Source organism: Nasonia vitripennis (assembly GCF_009193385.2).
Source record: "Nasonia vitripennis strain AsymCx chromosome 3 unlocalized genomic scaffold, Nvit_psr_1.1 chr3_random0005, whole genome shotgun sequence".
Classification (NCBI taxonomy): domain Eukaryota; kingdom Metazoa; phylum Arthropoda; class Insecta; order Hymenoptera; family Pteromalidae; genus Nasonia; species Nasonia vitripennis.
This window is the reverse complement of record NW_022279624.1, coordinates 1679264-1700063: the sequence shown is the minus strand read 5'-3', so window position 1 is coordinate 1700063 and position 20800 is coordinate 1679264. Positions and strand designations below refer to the sequence as shown.

Below are 20800 nucleotides of genomic sequence, written 5' to 3'. Positions count from 1 at the left end.
GGTTGTATGCTGCCAATGACACGCCCATCGATACGTATGGTGAGGCATTTTGTACTTTAAATTTAGGGCTTCGGCGTCCAATCTCTTGGAATTTTATTATCGCCGCTGTTCCCAACGCTATCCTTGGTACCGATATTCTGAATCACTACGGTTTGTTAATCGATCTTCGCAATCGTCACTTAGTCGATTCTCTGACCTCGTTACATACCATAGGGGTGGTGAAGCAGGCTCAGTCCCTTCCCATCCATTCAGTAGCTTCAGACTCGAGATGTGCGCAATTACTGGCTGAGTTTCCCGATATCACCGGCTCAGCTGCGCCCAACCCTCTGTTCAAGCCTGATTTTGTGCACCACATCTTCACTACTGGTCCTCCAGTATCTCAACGTCCACGACGTTTATCTCCAGAAAAGCTCAGGGCGGCAAAAGCTGAATTCAAAGCTTGGACCGATGCTGGCATTTGTAGACCCGGCAGTGGTCAATGGGCTAGTCCCCTACATATGGCTCTTAAGAAGGATAAAACCTTCAGGCCCTGTGGCGACTACACAGGCCTCAATGCCATAACGATTCCGGACAAATACCCTACAGCGCATTTGTATGACAGCACCAATGCGTTACATGGTTAAAAAGTCTTTTCTTCTCTAGATCATCTCAAAGCTTTTAACCAGATCCCTGTCAGTCCGGAGGATATTAAGAAAACAGCAATTATAACTCCTTTCGGACTTTTTGAATTTATGTACATGACGTTTGGCTTGCGTAATGCCAGTCAGACCTTTCAGAGGTACGTCAATATTGCACTAGGGGACTTAGATTTCGTATACATTTATATCGATGACATACTCATAGCGTCTGAGTCTACAGAAGAACATTTCAAGCATCTTAGAATTGTTTTTGAACGACTAAAGAAGTACTGTATGCGTCTCAATCCCAGCAAATGTGTCTTCACCGTTGAAGAGCTTGAGTTTCTAAGCTATCGTATCACCTCAGAGGGAATTCTTCCCACTCAGCCGAAGATTCAAGCTGTGCTTGACTACCCGAAACCTCGTACCATTGTCGAACTACGACGTTTCTTAGGCTTGGTAAATTTTTACCACCGAAATCTTCCAATGGCAGCGGCCACTCAAGCTCCGTTAAACGGTTACTTTCGCGATTCTCGTAAAAACGATAAACGCTTGATCGAGTGGAATGATATCACGGAAGCTGCCTTTGAGAAAGTCAAATCTGACTTTGCTAACGCCACGATGCTCGTCCACCCACGCACCGGTGCAGACCTTTGTCTTGTCACAGACGCTTCTGATGTTGCGGTCGGTGCCGTTTAAGAGCAGCAAGCTCTCAACGATAATTGGGAACCGCTCGCGTTTATCTCCCAAAAGCTCTCTTCAGCACAACAGCGTTACTGTGCCTATGATCGAGAGCTGACTGCCATTTATGAAGCGGTCCAGTACTTTTCGTACATCTTAGAAGGGTGTGATTTTCTCATCCTCACCGATCATAAACCGCTCATTTATGCGTTTATTCAGAATCGTGAGAAATTTCCACCTCGTCGATGTCGACAATTGAGCTATATTTCTGAATTCTCGACTCGTATCAAGCACGTAAAAGGCAACGACAACTCGATAGCGGACGCGCTTTCCCGCATCGAGTCAGTCCGTTTCTCTGTTGAACTTGATCTCGCTGGCCTGGCAGCAAAGCAGGCAGCCGATGATCAATTACAGGAAATCTTAAAGTCTCCTGACTATCCAATCGCGTTCAAACGCATACAGTTTGGGCCTGAGCATGTCACGATATTCTGCGATCTCACGGGTGAGAGCTTGCGACCTTACGTACCTCTTGCTCTGCGCAAGGCTGTGTTCGACCTCTTCCACAACACAGCTCATCCCAGCTCCAAAATCTCCGATCGTCTTATCAGACAACGATACATGTGGCCGGATATGCATCGTGACATCGCGAAATGGTGCAAAGGATGTCTTGACTGTCAGCAATCCAAAATTTCGCGCCATGTCAAGCTGATTCCCGAGCATTTTGTCGCTCCCGACGGTCGCTTTGACCATGTACATATAGACATCGTTGGACCTCTACCAGCACACGAAGGCTTTTCTTACATTTTGACCATGATCGATAGATTCTCTAGATGGATCGAGGCTATTCCTCTCCAAGAGATATCCGCTCAAACCGTGGCGCGTGCGTTTTTTGATAACTGGGTATCCCGATATGGCGCTCCCAAGATCTTAACATCTGATGAAGGTTCTCAATTTGAGTCTCGCCTATTTACGGCGCTGCTCTCATTAATCGGTTGCGAGCGCATTCGTACCACGGCGTATCATCCGGCTGCCAACGGCATGATTGAACGCTGGCACCGCACCATGAAAGCTGCCCTCGTGTGCCATAAGGACTCTGACTGGCCTTGCACGCTTTCCACTGTCCTTCTTGGATTACGCTGCCATGTTAGAGCCGATTCCAACGCTTCACCCGCTGAATTCATGTTCGGGACCACCTTGCGTCTTCCTGACGAGTTTTTCCTTCCGGAAGACTTTACCCCAGATCCAAACATCTTTATAGACGAACTCCGCGAGCATATGCGTTTGGTTCGACTGGTTCCGGTAGCGCACCACTATAAAAAGCGAATATTTTATTTCAAAGATCTCTACAATTGCACCCATGTCCACCTGCGTAACATGGCCAAGAGATCGTTAGAAAAACCTTACTCTGGTCCCCATAAGGTTCTAGATCGTATCTCGGACCACGTTTTCAATATTGAAGTCAACGGTTCACCTCGTACGGTTAATACCGAATTATTGAAACCGGCTTACTTCATTCCGGATTACATTGAACATGTAGTTCCAGCACAATCGCCAGTTGGCAATCAGCCTTCGATTGTTGGGCCATCGCTCAAGACTTACTCACGTAAGAAATTCTCGATAGCGCCTGCCTCCAAAAATTAAATTAAGTTACTCTGTTCAAACTATTTTAAGTATCATCTTGTATTTTTATACAGCGCATTTTAAGCTCTATTTTTTATAATTCATTGTATGTAATTATTTTTTTTTTTACAACCCTGTTGTAGCAAATGGTTAATTTACTCGAGTGTGTAGGAGAGTCCACCGCCAGCTTGATGGTGGGGGTAGCCGCCATCTTGGCGTGGAGCGAGCGAGCGCGATGAGCCGCCTGCGCGCGGCAGAACGTTTTGGACTCTTGAGCTGTAAGCATCACGAGACAATAAAGTTTCCACCGACAAGAATAAGTCTTCTTTCTTCACGTCAACCCTGGAGCCTGGGACTCCATCCTGACTACCTTCGGGACGACCATTCCCACAGCGTCTGTAGGATTGAACGTCAGGATGATCAGGTGAGAGTCCTACTCTCTCGAGGATTGGAGCCTGAGGGTAATGAAATCCACCAGCTCTTCGGGAAATGCTTTATTGACTGCTTCGTAAGACTCGCTAGTTCACGCGTTTGGAACGTTCTGCGACTCGCAGGCCGCGACATGCGCTCGGTCGTTCTCTCTCTCTCGCTCCAACCAACATGGCGGACGTCCCCACTCCTGACTACGCAGGGCTGCCGAGGGAGCTCCCCACACACTCCCCCCCCCCCCCGAGATTCTTGCTGATCAACTTACAAGCTCTGTACCAGAAGGGTTGAGAACGAAGAATCGCATGGACATATATGTATATATATATATATATATATATTTTTTGCATATTTAAAAGCGCTACAAAGTTTTGTGTATAATGCGACATTTGCAATGTGAAAATAAGGAAGACCCTTTGAGTCTCGTAGTGACGCTCGTAAATGTGGCCCATGTGTTTAGGATTACGGGCGAGCGTACTAGAATTCAGCGCGACTTGGTTCACGCGCTAGTCTTCGCCGCATAGCCGACAGAGCGTGCTTCTCTTCGTCTGAAACCCGGTTTTAGAGTTAGTTTTCGCCGCATGGAAGACAGAGAGTTTTCGTTTTCGTTGCGAGCTCGCAACACGTACTACTATTCGATGCAAAGGTTTCTTAGCGAGCTAGTCATCGCGGCAGTCTCGGTTTTCGTGCGATCATTTATTACAAGTCGTTAAATGAGCTAGAGTTCGCAGTTAGTTGAGTGGTGCCAATCTTCGTTAGGAGCGTCGAAATACTCTTGCGAGCGAGATGCGCGGCGAGGATGCGCAACGGTCAGTTGCGGCCTCGTGGCTATCGCGCGCGGATCCTCTCGTATTCCCAAGGACGATGCGAAGCCTTCTGGTGCCGTCACCAGCAACAAGCACGACGGTTCTGCCGATATAACAGCGACCCAGGGTTTCTGCTGGGCCGCATTGGCGCTATTGCCGCGAGTGATGCTCTTTCTGTCTGGCTCCGGCGCTGACAGGTGTGGTTAGGAGTCCCAAGCGTACCGGATAACAGAAAATATAATACAATGTTGTTGATTCTCTGATGCATTTATCACAAATACATCCGAGAATCAACGGCTCGAAATTCTGTGTTGTAATCGCGTGTCGTTATTCTAACGACACTTTGCAGTATTTAATTCAATACGTACTGGTAGCTCGTAGATACCTCTGCCAGAATTTTTTATTAAAAAAGAAGCATGCATAAATGTTAAAAATTCTGATAATCAATGCTTCAAATGGACAATTCTATCTGCCTTACACCCTGTTCCATCGAACAAACATCCAAATCGAGTGACAAATTATTTTCCATACGAATATGAACTTAATATAAGTGGAATCGAATTTCCAGTTTCACTGAAAAAAATTTCAAAGTTTGGGAAGCAAAACAATGAAATTTCAGTAAATGTTTTTAAACTTGATAAGAACAGTATTGTACCTCTATCTGACATCAGAGAAAAAAGAAAACCATGTAAATCTTCTTTTACTCACTGAAGTGGAGACTGACTCTTTGGAAGAGAATATATCTCACTTTGTGTATATAAATATCTGTCACGCTTAGTAAGTGATAATCTTTCACGTAGAAAGAAGAAAAGGTTTATATGCGACCGATGCTTAAATTTTTTGTTTAGTGAACAAAATTTAGCGATGCATGAAGAACTTTGTAAACTCCTAAACGATTGTAAAGTTAAACTTCCTGCAGAGGGCACAGATTACGTAGAGTTTAAAAACTATAGTTTTAAAGAAAACACATACGATTGCACAAGTACCAAAACATTTAGTCCGTGATATATATATATATATATATATATATATAATTTCGACTGGACTACAGCGTGCGCTGTATAGTATAAGAAGAGAGTATATCTATTTCTATACTCAGCGCGCGTTGCAGCCCGCGTCGAACTGCGTGGAGAAGATAGTATATATAGATATACACGGAAAGCTCGACGAAACTGTATGCGTATACAGCGAGCGCTGTATGGTATAGTGAGAGAATATCTATATCAATGCGGAGAGCTCAGCGCTGTATAATGTGGTGAAGAGCTATATTTAGCACGGGAGAGGGATTGCCATGCATCATCACATCCGTACCGTGTCATCAGATGTTTCAAAAATATATCTTACCAACATCGAATGCAAGCTGGCGTCGTAAATAGGCAAAAATTCGAATGGAGGCTGCCCGCAGGTGGCAAGTCGGTAAAACAGATAAAAACAAATTTTTAAACTCTATACATGCATCGAATTTAAATGCCGACTGCCCGGGTCGTGCGTCGGTATGAAAGAGTTACCCGTCGGTAAGGCAGATTTACCGGTTACCGACTGTCGGTATTCGGTGGCACCGTAGCCGTGCAGCCCCTGCTATTATTAACCATTAAAATACTTTAATCTATTTTAATAATCAAGAGTGTAATTTGTATTGTAATGTTTTTAATTGTAGTTTCGTGAATACATTTGAATCTATTTGAATGGCTATTTATGTTTACAACTATAAATCGATCCCAATGAGTATATTGACAATAGGGAACAGACATGATTTTTAACCTTTTTTAAAATAAAGTTAAGAATAAATCTTACACAAAATTACAAGAGCTACGATTTTTACTGCAATATTTGTTAAGTAATATTGTTTTGAAAATTCACTTTGCTAATAATACGTTTAAACGATTGAGAGCTCACGTGATCAATATGGCGGCGCGAAGGATGAAAATATATATATGTATAAACGTATGTAAATTTTAATACATAAAATAACCTTATTGTTTTCTCCGAAATCATAATAGAGATGAGAGATAATGCTTCAAAATCAAAATAGATTCATGATGAATGAATTTATGCACTCAAATGCCCGTAGGTTAGGTTAGGTCTTTATCCTTTGAGCCGCCATATTGGTGAGCTGCCGTTTTAAAAACTACTCAAACATGTAAATTAATTGATATAAAAACCATTTAAACAATAAGGTTTAATTCATAAAAGCATTGAATCGATTCCGAGTCTATATCTTAATTTCTTTTTGAACATTTCAAATTGATTTAATTTATAAAATAATGATACTTATCTAATGAAATTGATTTTAATAGACATTTTTTAATCATTTTCAATCGACTTTGATATCATACATTTTACGCTTTAAACGATTTAAATACCTTCGATTCCTTTTAATTGTAATAATTGGGATTAAGATATAGTCTCAGAATCTGTTCGGGTTATGTAAGAGCGGGAGGGTGAATTTTGAATTTCGCGCCGTAGCGCGGCGAGTACTGCAGCGATAGCGGTCGAGCGCATGCGCGCGCTGATATGGGCCTCTCCCGTTTGCGCGGGCTCCGGCGCGAGGGAGCACGTGCAGTTCAGTTCTGACAGCTCCTCTCGAGTAATCAGTTGACATTTTGCGCTTTTGTACTTGCAATTGCAAAAGCCTCTTTGTAAATTGCGAGCGAATAGAGTCGTCATCATCGTCCTTTTCAGGACGATCGACACTCTTTATTGTATCACCGTGCGTTGCGTAGTGTGTGTGAATTTTGCGTGCGGTGTGCGGATTGTGTGAATTCTTCGAGTGTTGGGATTTCGGCCATGTGTGAGCTTCCTCGCCGTGTCGATCTCCACCCGGCGATTGCTACCTATGCGGCAGGGCTGAAAAGGCCTGCCCGTGGTCCAGGATTGGTTCCCTCGAGACGTCGAGGCATCCTGCGACCGTGGAAGGTGCATCCCACCAACGTGCGGCCAGAGCTTTACGTCGCGCTGTCCACGCCTCGTTCTGCGACTAAGGTAGAAGAGCTCTCCAGCGTGCGAAAGGTATTTCGCGGCGATAGAATTAAGCTACTTGCGTTTCATTCTCGGTTGTTATCTATAGTAGAGTCTCTCTTTTTTTGTATAAGCGTACATTGTAATTGCGTTTCTCTCTATTTGTTTAGTCTATCCTAGAGTCACTTTTCTTTGTATAATTTCCTTATTTCTAAAATAAAGCTATAGGCTTGTCCCGGCTTTTCTCTCTACTCCGTGAGAGTTTTTACGCCGCGGCAAGTCGTATTTTTTCTCCCGCGAAATTCATTGTGTTTTGCGTTGAATTATTCACCCAAACTTCCCTCACTCATTCCACCATTTTAATTTAATATATATATATATATATATATATATATATATATATATATATATATATATATATGTATATATACTTTCTGTGAATTTTTACAGACTTGGGCTGATCTAGTCGCTGCTGCCAGACAAAATAGGATGTTTATATCTGAAGGATCTCGATTGACCCCCCTGTCGGAACTCCATGTTAGAGTTTTAAGAGTAGTTGGATACCAAGATGAACAGTTCTTTCCCAGTACCTCAACAACAAACCAAGCAGGGATTCAATTTCCTCGAGTCATTGTATCATCATCAAAGAGAATCAAGCTTGATCAGCCATCAACATCAACAGGAGGGCCAACAGGTGGAGGCTGTAATTTGGAAACACCAAGGCTATCCGTGTCTAGCATTTTTCCTCCAGCCACTCCATCAATAGCTTCAAGTACAGGTTCGAGTGCAGCTACTACATCAAGTGGTGAGAGTAATTTTATTACATTTTGTCAAGATGCGATAAGATGCCTAATATTATTTAGCTATACTATATACTAATAAATGTTCTTTTTTTAGCTGCGAAATCGAGCAAATTTTTCAATATCTTAAATGGCTCTTTGGACAGATTTGTTGATCGATTAGCTGATTTGCTAAACAGTTCATTTGAAGAACAAAATGTTCTTATGCGACAAAAACTAAGAGAAAATAATTAAGCAATTTTGGAAAATTTGCCAAATATAATCTCTGAACAGTTTATGAAAGCCTTGGAGAACCCCGGAACAACAAATTCAGCAACAATGAACGAGTCAGAGTCAAATGTTCCTGGTCCAGATGTTCTACTCCAAGATGACAACGAGTTTTTGGCAAGTGATAATGATGAAGAATTTATTTTAGATTTCTTGCTCAACGAGGAAGAATAATTTAAATTTTCTTCTATAGGTTATGGAAAAATGTGCCATATGTCAAGATGCTCTGCAAAATCCAGCAATATTAGAATGCGGTCATATATTTTGCTTTGACTGTATTAGTAAATGGATAGAGGAAGAGTTGGAGTGCCCATTATGTAGGCGATTTGCGTCTACAGCTGATCTTCAAAGATTAGAATAAGCTCTTATCCTAAAAAACTTAATTACTCTAATTATACTCTAATTACTCTAATTTCTAAAGTACATACCATTACAAACTTTTAAATAATTGTCAATTTAAAAAGTTCAGGTTAAGTTTGTTTCTTTGTTTCTTTGACTTTAGTTCAGCTTCAAAGCTACTTTGCATTTAGAATAAAAAATTAGCGTGAAGAATCATAAATATTATATAATAAATATATTGGATATCTGAAGTTCTCACAACGTATCTAGCAAAAGTGGATATGAAACAAATATCTAAAGAGAATTTGAGGCTATTGAAAAGCAATGAAAAGTTAAACAGATTCTACAGAACTGCCTGGTAGCGATAGGAAAAATAAGAATATAAAATATGTTATAAAATAACTTTCTACAATATTCTGACTGAATGCGACAGGGAATTAGGAAGATATGCAAGAAGTCAGAATGCAGTGAAACTATTTAAATCTAATGAATTATAACGGTGTGCTGGGTGCAGTTGTTCGGTTTCCAGCTCCGCTATAATCAAGGTCCGTAGACCTCGTTACTCTCGAGAAAGAGAGTCGTCGGGATAGCACCTAGTGCCGAATAGGTTCCGGCCAGGCCAGTTGTGCTGCGATCTCGTACATATACAAGACGCAAGCCCGCGGAGGCGGCTGGGTCGGTGATGGAGCGAGATACAAGTGTACGCGTAGGAACACGCAAAATAACGACTACCGAGATTGTTGAGGGACTGTCACAGCGTTTATTGACAAACTATATACAGGGCTTGCATGCGAGCAAGCGAGGTAGCAGGTACGAGGGAGTATAAGGAGAGCCCTGGCGAGTGTAGTGTGAGAGAGAGAGCTGCCACTTACAGTTAGCCGGTATCGCCCTAATGTTCGCTGTCAGCAGTCGGAACCCCGTCGGTGCAGTTCTGGATGCGGTAGCGAGACGCAACGTCGTATACGCACGCACACTCACACACTTCGACTTTCACTCTCTTAGCAGCTATCTCCCGAAAGTACTGAGCGCCTCGCGAGGAGTCAGTTCAAAGGTCGGATCGTATCTGGCGGCACGCGTCTCAGTCGCGTGTCGCCGAATTTTCTCTCTCTCTCCCTCTCTCTCTCCGCCTCTCTCGCGTCGTCCAGCGGCTCTCCCCGCCTTGCCAGCGCTGGTACCTGTAACAGTGTGAATTTAGTACAAGTCTTTCTTCTAGCGGCATGCTGAGCTTATGACGTGATAATATCGCCCGTCATAGAATATAAAATGCAATTTCCAATATACTGTTTAATGTTAAGAGACAGATTCTACAAGGGTCTGCAGAGAAGACATATGTCTGAAATAGTCGAAGAATCTTTGAACTTCCTGTGGAAGTATTTCAATTTATCAGATCTTTTGATTCAGAAAGTACTTTATTATCTGATTAAGATGTAAAACGTAAAACTAAATGTAAAATGTAAAACTTTTGTATTATTTTATAAAATATAATAAATAAATACAAATTTTAAAAGCGTTTGATTTCATAATAAAGTAAAAGGCTAGGAAATTAAACATAGGGATAATAATAACAATTTTTTATAATTTGCAACGCAATAATTATAAACTCTTGTGTTATAGTTCATAAATTAGAATACATATATATATATATATATATATATATATATATTTAGTTTCACTTAAATCTAAAAGATGGCGCTATAAGAATAGTAGGCATGTTCGTTGGTCTAGGCGTGCTGCTGCGAGAGAAAGAATACGTTTGACTGCCGAGCAGTGTGGACGCATGGCGTCGTTAAGTTCGAATCGGGAAAAAGCATAATTCTTGTTTTAGGCAGCTTGCTGCGAACTTATTATTATTATTATATTTAATTTTGGATTATTTTAAAATAAATTTATTATTCTAAAGGTTAATGAAAAGTTGATTAGACTGTGTGTGTGTGTTTATTTATCCTGACAATTATATATATATATATATATATATTAAACATAATTAAAAGTTGAATTATAATAATTCAGAAGTGGGATATTCCAAAAATTTAAGGAAGACAAGATTTGAACGAACAGTGAAGGTTGTGACAACGGATTTTGAGTTCCGAGAATTGTGGCTCGTCGAATGTTGTGTTGATGTCGGATATCGACGATTTTGAGAAATTTGTAGAGGATAAACAATTACATCATATATTATCTGGCAATATGGCGGACAAGCAGTTACAAGAAGCTTTAGCTGAAATTGAGAGACAAAAGGCAAGAAGATTAGAAGAACGCCTTGAAGCCGACAAGAAGTTAAAGGAATTACAAGCTGCACTACAGCAACAAAGGAATCAACAGGATTCACAGAATTCTAATAATCCCAGTGACACATCTACTGACTCTTTAGCCTCAGCTATTACGTCTCTCAGTGATGTAATGAAAAGTCAGTCAGAAACTCTTTCAAGTTTTCAAGGAATATTGAAAAATATTACTCAGGTTGATCAAGGTCAAGTTATATCTGCAGCTAGTGCTCAGAGTATTATTCGTGAATTTTATGGAAACGAAGGTCCAGAAAAGGCGCAAGTATGGTTAAACGAGCTTAAGAATACTAAGACTCTATATAATTGGAGTGACGCTATTGTTTTGAGTGTTGCCAAATCGCGTCTAAAGAAAGGAGCCTGGAAATGGCTGATGACAAGATCAACTACAGTCGTAACATTTGAAGCTTTCTTAGAGGCTTTTTCAGCAGCGTTTACATATAAAAGATCGCGTAGTGAAAAATTAAAAGTTATGATGGCACGTACGCAAAGTCGTAATGAACCAATACAAGACTATTTTCTTGATAAAGTGTGGTTATGTGAAGGACTAGAATTTACAGTGAATGATATACGTGATGAGGTAGCAGCTGGCTTGTGGTCAAGAGAATTATCGCAACATATTTTAGGTAAAAGTTATTTAACGAGTGATGAAATTCTACAAGACTTAGTTCGCATTGAGAAAATTCAGAACGGCCGAGTTCAAAGAATCAACGAGCAGCGTGAACAACGAACGACAACACAGGATTCCAAGTACGGAGGAGGAACCAATAATTCCACGAAATCTTGGAGAGCGGACAGAACAAGCAACGGCGTCGGCGGCGGCGTCTCAGCGTCGGGGAGCTTCACGTCAACAGCGAGAGATGGAGCCACTGACAAGACTCAAGGGAATTCGAAGGAGACACGCGATGCTGCGGTAAAGTGTTACAATTGTAATCAAATCGGACATATTTCGCGTGAATGTACAAAGCCGAAACGAGAGATTACGTGTTATTTATGTAAACGCCCCGGACATATTGCGACGCGATGTACTTTCAAGCCAAATAATAGTACTGATACATCTAAATTAGAATCAGTAAACCTTGTAAATAGTGTAAATACGTCTAACTTAGGAAATAAATTCATACGTGAGGTAAAAATAGGCTCATTGAAAACTACAGCACTTATAGATATGGGCGCAACGGTGTGTACTATAAAGTCTACAGCTGTTTTGTGTGCAGGTTACAAAGTAAATAGAGTTCGCTCAGTTTTAGAAGGTTTTGGAGGTCAAAAGGTAGAATCTCCGGGTGTCGTTGTAGAATCTATACAGATCGATGATTTAAAACCACGTGAACTTACTTTTAGAATAGTATCAGATACAGCACAAAAGGAAGATGTCATAATTGGGCAACCATTTACGGAAGCGCTTGATATTAGTTATACTCGTTCTGGTAATAAATTAAAATTTTTTGATACCAACATAATTGAGACTAATGATACATCATCGGTAAAAATTTATTATTTAGATAATGTTGAATTAGAATCTGGTGAGGTTAAGTTTATAAATGTTAATGTAAGCTCTCATGAATTAGTAATACCTGTAATAAATAATACTGATAAGGTTAATCGAATTAACGTTAATGAAAAGGTCGGTGAGTCAATTTTATCAATTGAACCGGTAAACGAGATGGAACCGCGTAAAGAATTAGTAAAATCAGACGAAATTGTAACGGATGAAAACGTAACGTTTGAACAAAAGAACGAGTTGTTACAAACTTTGAATTCAAATAGAACTTGTATTGCGAAAAATTTAAGTGAAATAGGTCAAACAAATTTAATGACTATGGATATTGAATTTGAAGATGATAGAGTAATTAGCTCAAAACCATACAAATTAAATGCTACTGATAAAAGAGATTTAGATAATTTAGTCATTGAGTACAAAAAGGCTGGAATTATAACAGAAACTGATTCGAAGCATGCTAGTCCAGCGTTTGTTGTTCGCAAAAAGGATGGTTCAGCTAGTATGGTTATAGATTATCGAAAGGCTAATAGAATTACTAAGGGTGTACATTTTCCAATACCTAATTTTGACGATTTGCTTGAAAAATTAAGTAATGCTCGTATTTTCATAACAGTTGATCTCTATCGTGGATATTTACAAATGCCTTTAACGGAAAGGGCCAAACCTTTAACTGCTTTTATTACTGAAACGACGACTGGGCAATTTGAGAGAGCTATGCTTGGTCTAAAATGCGCTCCAATGTATTTTGCTAAATTAATGGAAAAGGTACTTGGTGATGCGAGAAGACATGGAATCGCTTTTAACTTCTTTGACGATATATTTATTTATGCTGAGAACTGGGATCAATTAATGAAAAATTTTAAAATAGTATTACAAAACCTTAAAGATGCGGGATTAACTTTAAATTTAAAGAAGTATAGATTTGGAATGCGAAAAGTAGAATTTTTAGGGTATGTATTGGGAGACGGTGAACTTAAACCGGGTGATCGCAAAATTGTAGCTATTGAACAATTTCCACGACCAAGTGATAAACACGAAGTACGAAGATTCGTAGGGTTGGCTAGCTTTTTCAGACGTTTTGTACCTAAATTTGCAGATAAAATAAAACCACTATTACTATTATTGAGAAAAGATGCTAAATTTGAGTGGAATCGTGAACAAGAAATGAGTTTTATAAATGTAAAATCAATATTAGTTTCAAAACCCGTATTAAAATTGTATAATCAGAATGCTTATAGAACTGAATTACATACTGATGCTTCTTCAGTTGGAATTGCTGGAATGTTATTACAATCTGACAATGAAGGAGAACCTTTAAGTTTAGTGTATGCTGTAAGTAGGTGTACCACTGAGGTAGAATCTAAGTATCACTCTAGCAGATTAGAGCTTATGGCCATTGCATGGTCTTTGCAACGATTACGAAATTTTATTATTGCGTTAAAATTTACTGTTGTAACTGATTGTCAAAGTCTTGTTTATTTAAATGCATGGAAAACTAAAAATGCGCAAATTTCTAGATGGATGAGTGAATTATCTGAGTATAATTTAGAAATTAAGCACAGACGTGGAGAGTTAATGCAACATGTTGATGCTTTATCTAGAGCACCAATTCTAATCGACCCTATTATTAATTCTATTAATACTATTACTGAAGTAAGAACAAATGACTATGAAATCCTTGTATTTCAACGATCTGATCCATTTATTTTAGAAATAATATCCATTTTACGAAAAAGTGAGGGAGAACGTAGTAAATTAGAAAAGAGTAAGATGAAGGATTTTATTCTGCGAGGTGGTTTGCTATATAAGAAGGTAATTCGAAACGATAAGGAAATTAAATTATTTGTTGTACCTAATGCAATGCGAAAATCATTAGTTATACGATATCACGATCTTTGTAATCATTTTGGAGTCGATAAGACTGTTAAGCGTATTGAAGAATATTATTATTTTCCTCGATTGAGACGATATGTAAAAATACACATTAAAAATTGTTTAGAGTGTATTATGTCAAAGCGAAAAGCAGGTCCAGGTGAAGGTGAATTGCATCCGATTCCGCCAGGTAAACGACCATTTGAACTTATTCATATTGATCATGTTGGCCCATTTCCAACTACTTCTCGAGGAAATATTTATATACTTGGTATTATTGACAATTTAACTAAATATGTTAAGTTTGAACCTGTGAAAAATGTAACCACGCAAATTACTGTTAAAAAGATGGAGGAATTTGTAAATAGATTTGGAGCACCGGATAGAATCGTATCTGATCGCGGTACATGTTTTACATCACATTTATTTCAAGAGTTTTGTTTAAGACATGGAATTAAACATAGTCTTAATTCTAGTAGACACCCACAAGCAAACGGTCTAATTGAAAGAATGAATCAAACATTAATACCAGCTTTAAGAATTAGTGAACATAATAATTTAAATTATAATTGGGATCGCGATGTAGCAATAGTTGAACGAAATATTAATTCCACAATTAGTACTGCAACTGGTATAGAGCCGTATAGACCGTTATTAGGATATTTACCTAGATTTAATGATGGTAATTTGAAAGATTTAACAAAACATTGTGAAACTTACACTCCGCCTAACGAAATTCAATGTAAACTGCGTGACAGAATCATAGCTGAACAAGCTAAATATAAAAATTATTACGATAAAAATAGGTATAAGAATGTTAAATATAATATTGGCGATATAGTATTTATGAAAAGAAATGCGATTGCTTCAGGGGAGTCGACTAAGCTTCAAAATCCTTATGGAGAACCTTTAGTTATTACAGAAGTTTACCCTAATGATATATATAGAGTTAAGAAACTAAACGACTATGGAGATCGTGGCTATGAAACTACTGCAAATGTATCTCAATTAAAAATTTGGAAAAATTCTGAAAGTATTCATTCTGATGATTTATGTGACGATGGAGAAAATAGTGATCATGATATTGAATATAATAACGATTGTAATGATAATAATCTTGATTTAGAAAATAATATTATAGATACGCCCGATAATGTAGACAATCAAACAGAAAATGTAAACAAAAACACTTTAGATAATAGTATTGTTGGTAAAAACTTTGAATTGGTTGAAAGACCTAAACGTGTACGAAAAACGCCGACTTATTTAAGGGATTATATTGTATAATTATTTTATTATTATATTTAATGATTTTGTAAATGTTTGGGGACCAAACATACGTTTCGGATGGCCGATTGTTATAGTTCATAAATTAGAATACACACACATATATATATATATATATATATATATATATATATATATATATATATATATATATATATATATATATATATTTAGTTTCACTTAAATCTAAAAGATGGCGCTATAAGAATAGTAGACATGTTCGTTGCTCTAGGCGTGCTGCTGCGAGAGAAAGAATACGTTTGACTGCCGAGCAGTGTGGACGCATGGCGTCGTTAAGTTCGAATCGGGAAAAAGCATAATTCTTGTTTTAGGCAGCTTGCTGCGAACTTATTATTATTATTATATTTAATTTTGGATTATTTTAAAATAAATTTATTATTCTAAAGGTTAATGAAAAGTTGATTAGACTGTGTGTGTGTGTTTATTTATCCTGACAATTATATATATATATATATATATATATATATATATATATATATATATATATATATATATATATATATATATTAAACATAATTAAAAGTTGAATTATAATACTTGTTTATATTTAAAATAGTGTGTATTATAACACTCGGTTAATACTTTTCTGCCGTGTTATAACCAGGGCCAGAAGGGCCCTGTTTATTGTAAATTGACGTCGGGCGTGCAGAAGGCACAGCTCGGCCGACTCAGATCATGCACGTGTTTTTACACAAGCCCGCGGAGGCGGCGTAGGTCGGGTCGTAGGAAATAACACACGAGAAGTTTAGATATGGAAATGTATATTCAATTGTAGCTATGTATCTATTGTACGGAGGTGCAAACGCCGCACACTTCGACGAACGATAAAGAGAGACGAGAGATATTACCCTGTCGACGTGAGAGAGTGAGAGTGCAGGTACTTACAACTCAGTAGTGGCAGTAGTACTTGACGCAACGGACGTGGTCCAGTCTCGGACGTGGAGATGTAACAGTTCGGACGGGCGTCGCAGCAACTCGTCGGTAACGTACAGACGAATATCGTTCGCTCTCGGAATGCTCGCAGGACTCACAACAAACCCGCGTATATAGTAGCGCGAGCTACTCGTGTGGATAGCGCAGCGAGACTAACTCTAGTCGCGGCTCTCCCGGCCGTCGGCACATCGTTGTCATATCTCGCCAACGCTGTGCGGCCAGGCGGCAACCGCGCTACCTATGCTCTCACTCTCTCTGTCTCTATCTTGCCTCGTTTCTCGTTCTAGCTCGTTTCGGCGCTCGTTGGCAGCTTGCTGAAACAATAATCTTATTACAGTTAGTACATGATTAGCCGTTAGACATTTGACGTACACTCGGCCGTCACAGTATATTAACAAAAATAATTTAACATAAGAATAATGCCTATTATTGCTATTATTCTTTTTAAATCAGATTTAGTTACAATTTTGTTTATTTTTTGATGAAGACTTCTGTTATACGATTATTAAATATTATTAAATTCTACGCTTAATTTTGCAGTAGAGTGTGTGTTAGAGCGCTTAAAAGTGCAGCCAGAGTAGACTAGGGCGCTTGAAAATGCTGCCGCTAGTGATTGAACACAGGTGAAGTTGTTACGTGAAGTCGGGCCTGGGCTGGAGCATCTGCTTGCGCCGGCGCTGATGCTGCCCTAACCGCCACATTTATATGTATATTTGACAAGTATACAAGTATATATATATATATATATATATATATATATATATATATATATATATATGCAATACATTTTCCAAAAATGGTTGTTTTAGAATTTCATTTAATAATTCATTAACTTTTGCATTAAAAACTTTGGCTACTAAATCAGGTCTATCAATAGCTGATGTATTTTTCTTAAAATTTTGTTTTATTTCCTTTCGTTTTAGGTTACATGTCATAGTAATGAAAAGATCTGGTTTACCATACTTTTGAACTGTTGTCATTGAATCTAAAAAGTTTTGTTGTAACGATGGTGGACTTCCTGAAAATGTTGAAGGTAATATAACCATTTTTCCAATTTTTACGTTATCATTGTTACTTTCATTTTTTAATAATCCATGACCTTTGTATAAATCTGTCCTTAATCGGTTTTGATTTTTATATAAAAATAATAATCGTGTACCTTTAACTTTTACCCAAGAATTAAAAATGTATTGTTGAGTCAATTTTTCTAAATTTAAGCAAAGATTAAAATCGTTTCTGATGCTGAATTTATGACAATAAAATTGTAGCATTAAATATTGTTTTTGTTATTTTTATTTTTTATTTTGGGCATTCATCGCAAACCTCAATTAAGATACATAAGTGGATATGACATAGGATCAACATATTTACTAATATCGGTATATCATTAGGTCCTCTATTTTTTGAGTATATACATACATCTTGATCTTATGATGGTTGACTATTTTCACCTACAAATACCACAGCTACTTCATCACATTTAGCTGCGCTATATCTAACGAAAGTAGGATAAACAGGAATGATGGAGTCTTTGTTTTTATCAATAGCAATCTAGTCCAAAATACCAAAGTCATTGAAGCAGGGAGAATTAAAATAATAAATACTAGAATAACCTTAAATGATAAAAGCGGTCTTGAAATATCAGCCATGTATAGGTCACATGGGATACCGAAAACAGAATTTATACTAGATCTTAATAAGTACTTAATTTATAAAAAAAATGTAAAGAATCACTTAGTCATAGGTGATTTTAATATTGACCTGCTAGACTGTGATCATTATAGCCAAGATTTTCTATGTAACTTCCTTGATAAGGGATTTATTCAGGGTTTTGTTGGTATTACAAAGCCAGCTATCGGTAGAGCTAAAGGATCATGTATCGACAACATTTTCATTAAATCTCACAACATTAACACAGCCACATACAAGCTTAAGCATGATCTAACGGATCATTACCCGATTATCATAGCTGTAAATAAGCTAAAGACAGTAACTAAAGAACCGTATGTTTTCTTAAACTACAAAAAAATAATAAATAACGCTAATTCAAGAAACTGGGATGAAATTAGTTCGATACCTGATCCAAACTTGGCTGTAGAAAAATTGTTAAATGAAATCAAGCAATGCGTAGAATTGTCAAAAACAACAAAAAAGGCTAATAGACAAAATGGTAGAAAAAACTGGATTACCGGCGCAATAATAAGATCATGTGAAACCAAAGAATTTTTGTATAATTTGTGGCAACTAGATGTGCAGAATAAACAGCTTAAAATACAGTATAAAACCTACTCTAAAATCTTGGATAAGGTAATTACCGATGCCAAAATGAAATATGAATTGAATCTAGTGCAGAATAATTACAACAACCCAAAAAAACTATGGGAAATAATAAATACAAAAATCGGTAAAGTTAAAAAATCTAATGATGCCATAAATTATATAAAGGTTAATGATAGGAAAATTACAGACAAAGTCGAAATAGCTCAAAACATGAATACTTTCTTCTGCGAAATTGGGAGAAAATTAAGTGCAAATATCGTGAAACCTGTCAACGCAGAACTTAGGCTACCTGACATGAATCCTATGTCGATTTTCTTAAAGCCAACCAGTATGGCTGAAATAATAAGTATAATCAATACGCTAAAACTGAAAAATGGGGGATTTGATAAGATAAATGCCAAGACTTTAAAATTGCTATGTAATCATATAGCAGGTCCTCTGACCCATATTTTCAATAAGTGTATTGAAAAAGCGGTATGGCCTGATGCTCTAAAGAGTGCTGAAGTAGTGCCGATTTATAAATCAGGCGAAAAACATAAGATCACGAATTATCGACCTATCTCTCTTATATCTAATGTTGCAAAAATTCTTGAGCGAATTATGTATAATAGAATAAATGATTTTGTAGAAAAGAGTAATATAATTTCTAAGCAACAATTTGGTTTTATGAGAGGGATTGGTACGAAGGATGCTCTGAACTACCTAACCAATGTATTATATAATAATATCGATAAGAGTAAGCCTACGATAATAACCTTTCTTGACCTGGCGAAGGCTTTTGATACTGTTGACCACAGTATACTACTGGCCAAATTATATCGTATTGGAATCAGGGGTCAAGCGTTGGATCTCCTTTCCAGCTATCTAAATGATAGATATCAAGTAGTCAAAATAGACGGTAATGAAAGTGATAGAACTTTAGTTAACACAGGAGTCCCGCAAGGAACGATATTAGGACCGCTACTATTTATTCTGTATATTAATGATGTCTTAAAGGAGATTCCCCCCCGAGTCCATAATTTCTTATGCAGATGATACTGCTATTATAGCTACAGGTAAAGACTGGATAGAAGCTCAAGTAAATATGAACAATTTCTTAAGTTTAATTGCCCAGTGGCTGGCAGTAAACAAGTTGTCCTTAAATGTAGGAAAAACAGTGTGCATGACTTATGGAAGTAATATTGGAAGCGTACCAGCTCAGATAAATGTTAAAATTCTTGATAAAAGTATAACTAGGGTGGAGAACTTTAAATATTTAGGAGTTGTCTTTGATAGTAATCTAAAGTGGGATAACCACATACAATATATAGTTGGAAAAACTAAATACCTAGTCTATATTTTTTATAAAATCTCTAAATCAATGCGCATAGAGACTCTCAGAATGATTTACTACGCATTTTTTCATAGTATTATAACTTATGGCATCATTGCTTGGGGCGGTGCATATAGGAATAGCCGAGACCAAGTTCAAAAATTACAAAACAAAATTTAAAAAATCATCAATAAAAATAACTTTTTGTTACAAGACAATCCATTAAATATAGGTCAACTGTTTGCTTTCGAAGCTCTTAAACTACACTACTATGATCTCAAAGAAAAATTCTTAGCATCAGATAGTGTTACTAGGAATAGAAGTATTATTATACCAAAAACAAATAAGAGAATCAGCAATAAGAACAGCTATATGAAAGCAATTAATGTATATAATGAGCTTCCTAATCGACTAAAAGTATTAAATATAAATAAATACCCTCAAAAGAAAATCATAAAAGACTGGATACGATACAACTGTTAGAAAAATAATAAAAGAAAAAATTGTTTCTGTATGCAATACACAAATTTGTTATTAGAAGCTATGCCAAATGTATATATCTTAGTTTTAAGTTTTAATTTTAAGTTTTGTTTATATCTTTCTTTTCCTTTGTAACCAGACTGCGAACAGGTAATTTTATTTACCTCTGCAGGTTTCCAGGTATGAAATACATACCTTGTAAATTTCTTCTGGTAATAATAAATAAAAATATCTACGTTTATCATGATTAGAATTGCGTGTTAAATACATGTACTGGATGTAAGGTATAAATATTGTGATAAATTTGACCACTTATTC

At 37.4% G+C, this 20800-nt stretch overlaps 2 protein-coding genes across 2 annotated transcripts in view; both read left to right on the top strand.

Annotated features, from left to right (window-relative positions):
* The window catches only part of LOC100119508 (phosphatidylinositol 3-kinase catalytic subunit type 3), a 141650-nt gene that overhangs the window by 86046 nt on the left and 34804 nt on the right, over positions 1-20800 (top strand). Inside the window, exon 2 of the mRNA XM_032601790.1 lies at positions 17334-17443. The gene's annotated coding sequence lies outside the window, so the exon portion shown is untranslated. The remainder of the gene's footprint in view (positions 1-17333; positions 17444-20800) is intronic.
* LOC116416687 lies at positions 6476-8292 on the top strand. Its single transcript, XM_031925887.1, has 3 exons — positions 6476-7159; positions 7559-7913; positions 8006-8292. The coding sequence occupies exons 1-3, from the start codon at positions 6938-6940 to the stop codon at positions 8140-8142; spliced, it is 714 nt and encodes a 237-aa protein (XP_031781747.1). The 5' UTR covers positions 6476-6937; the 3' UTR covers positions 8143-8292.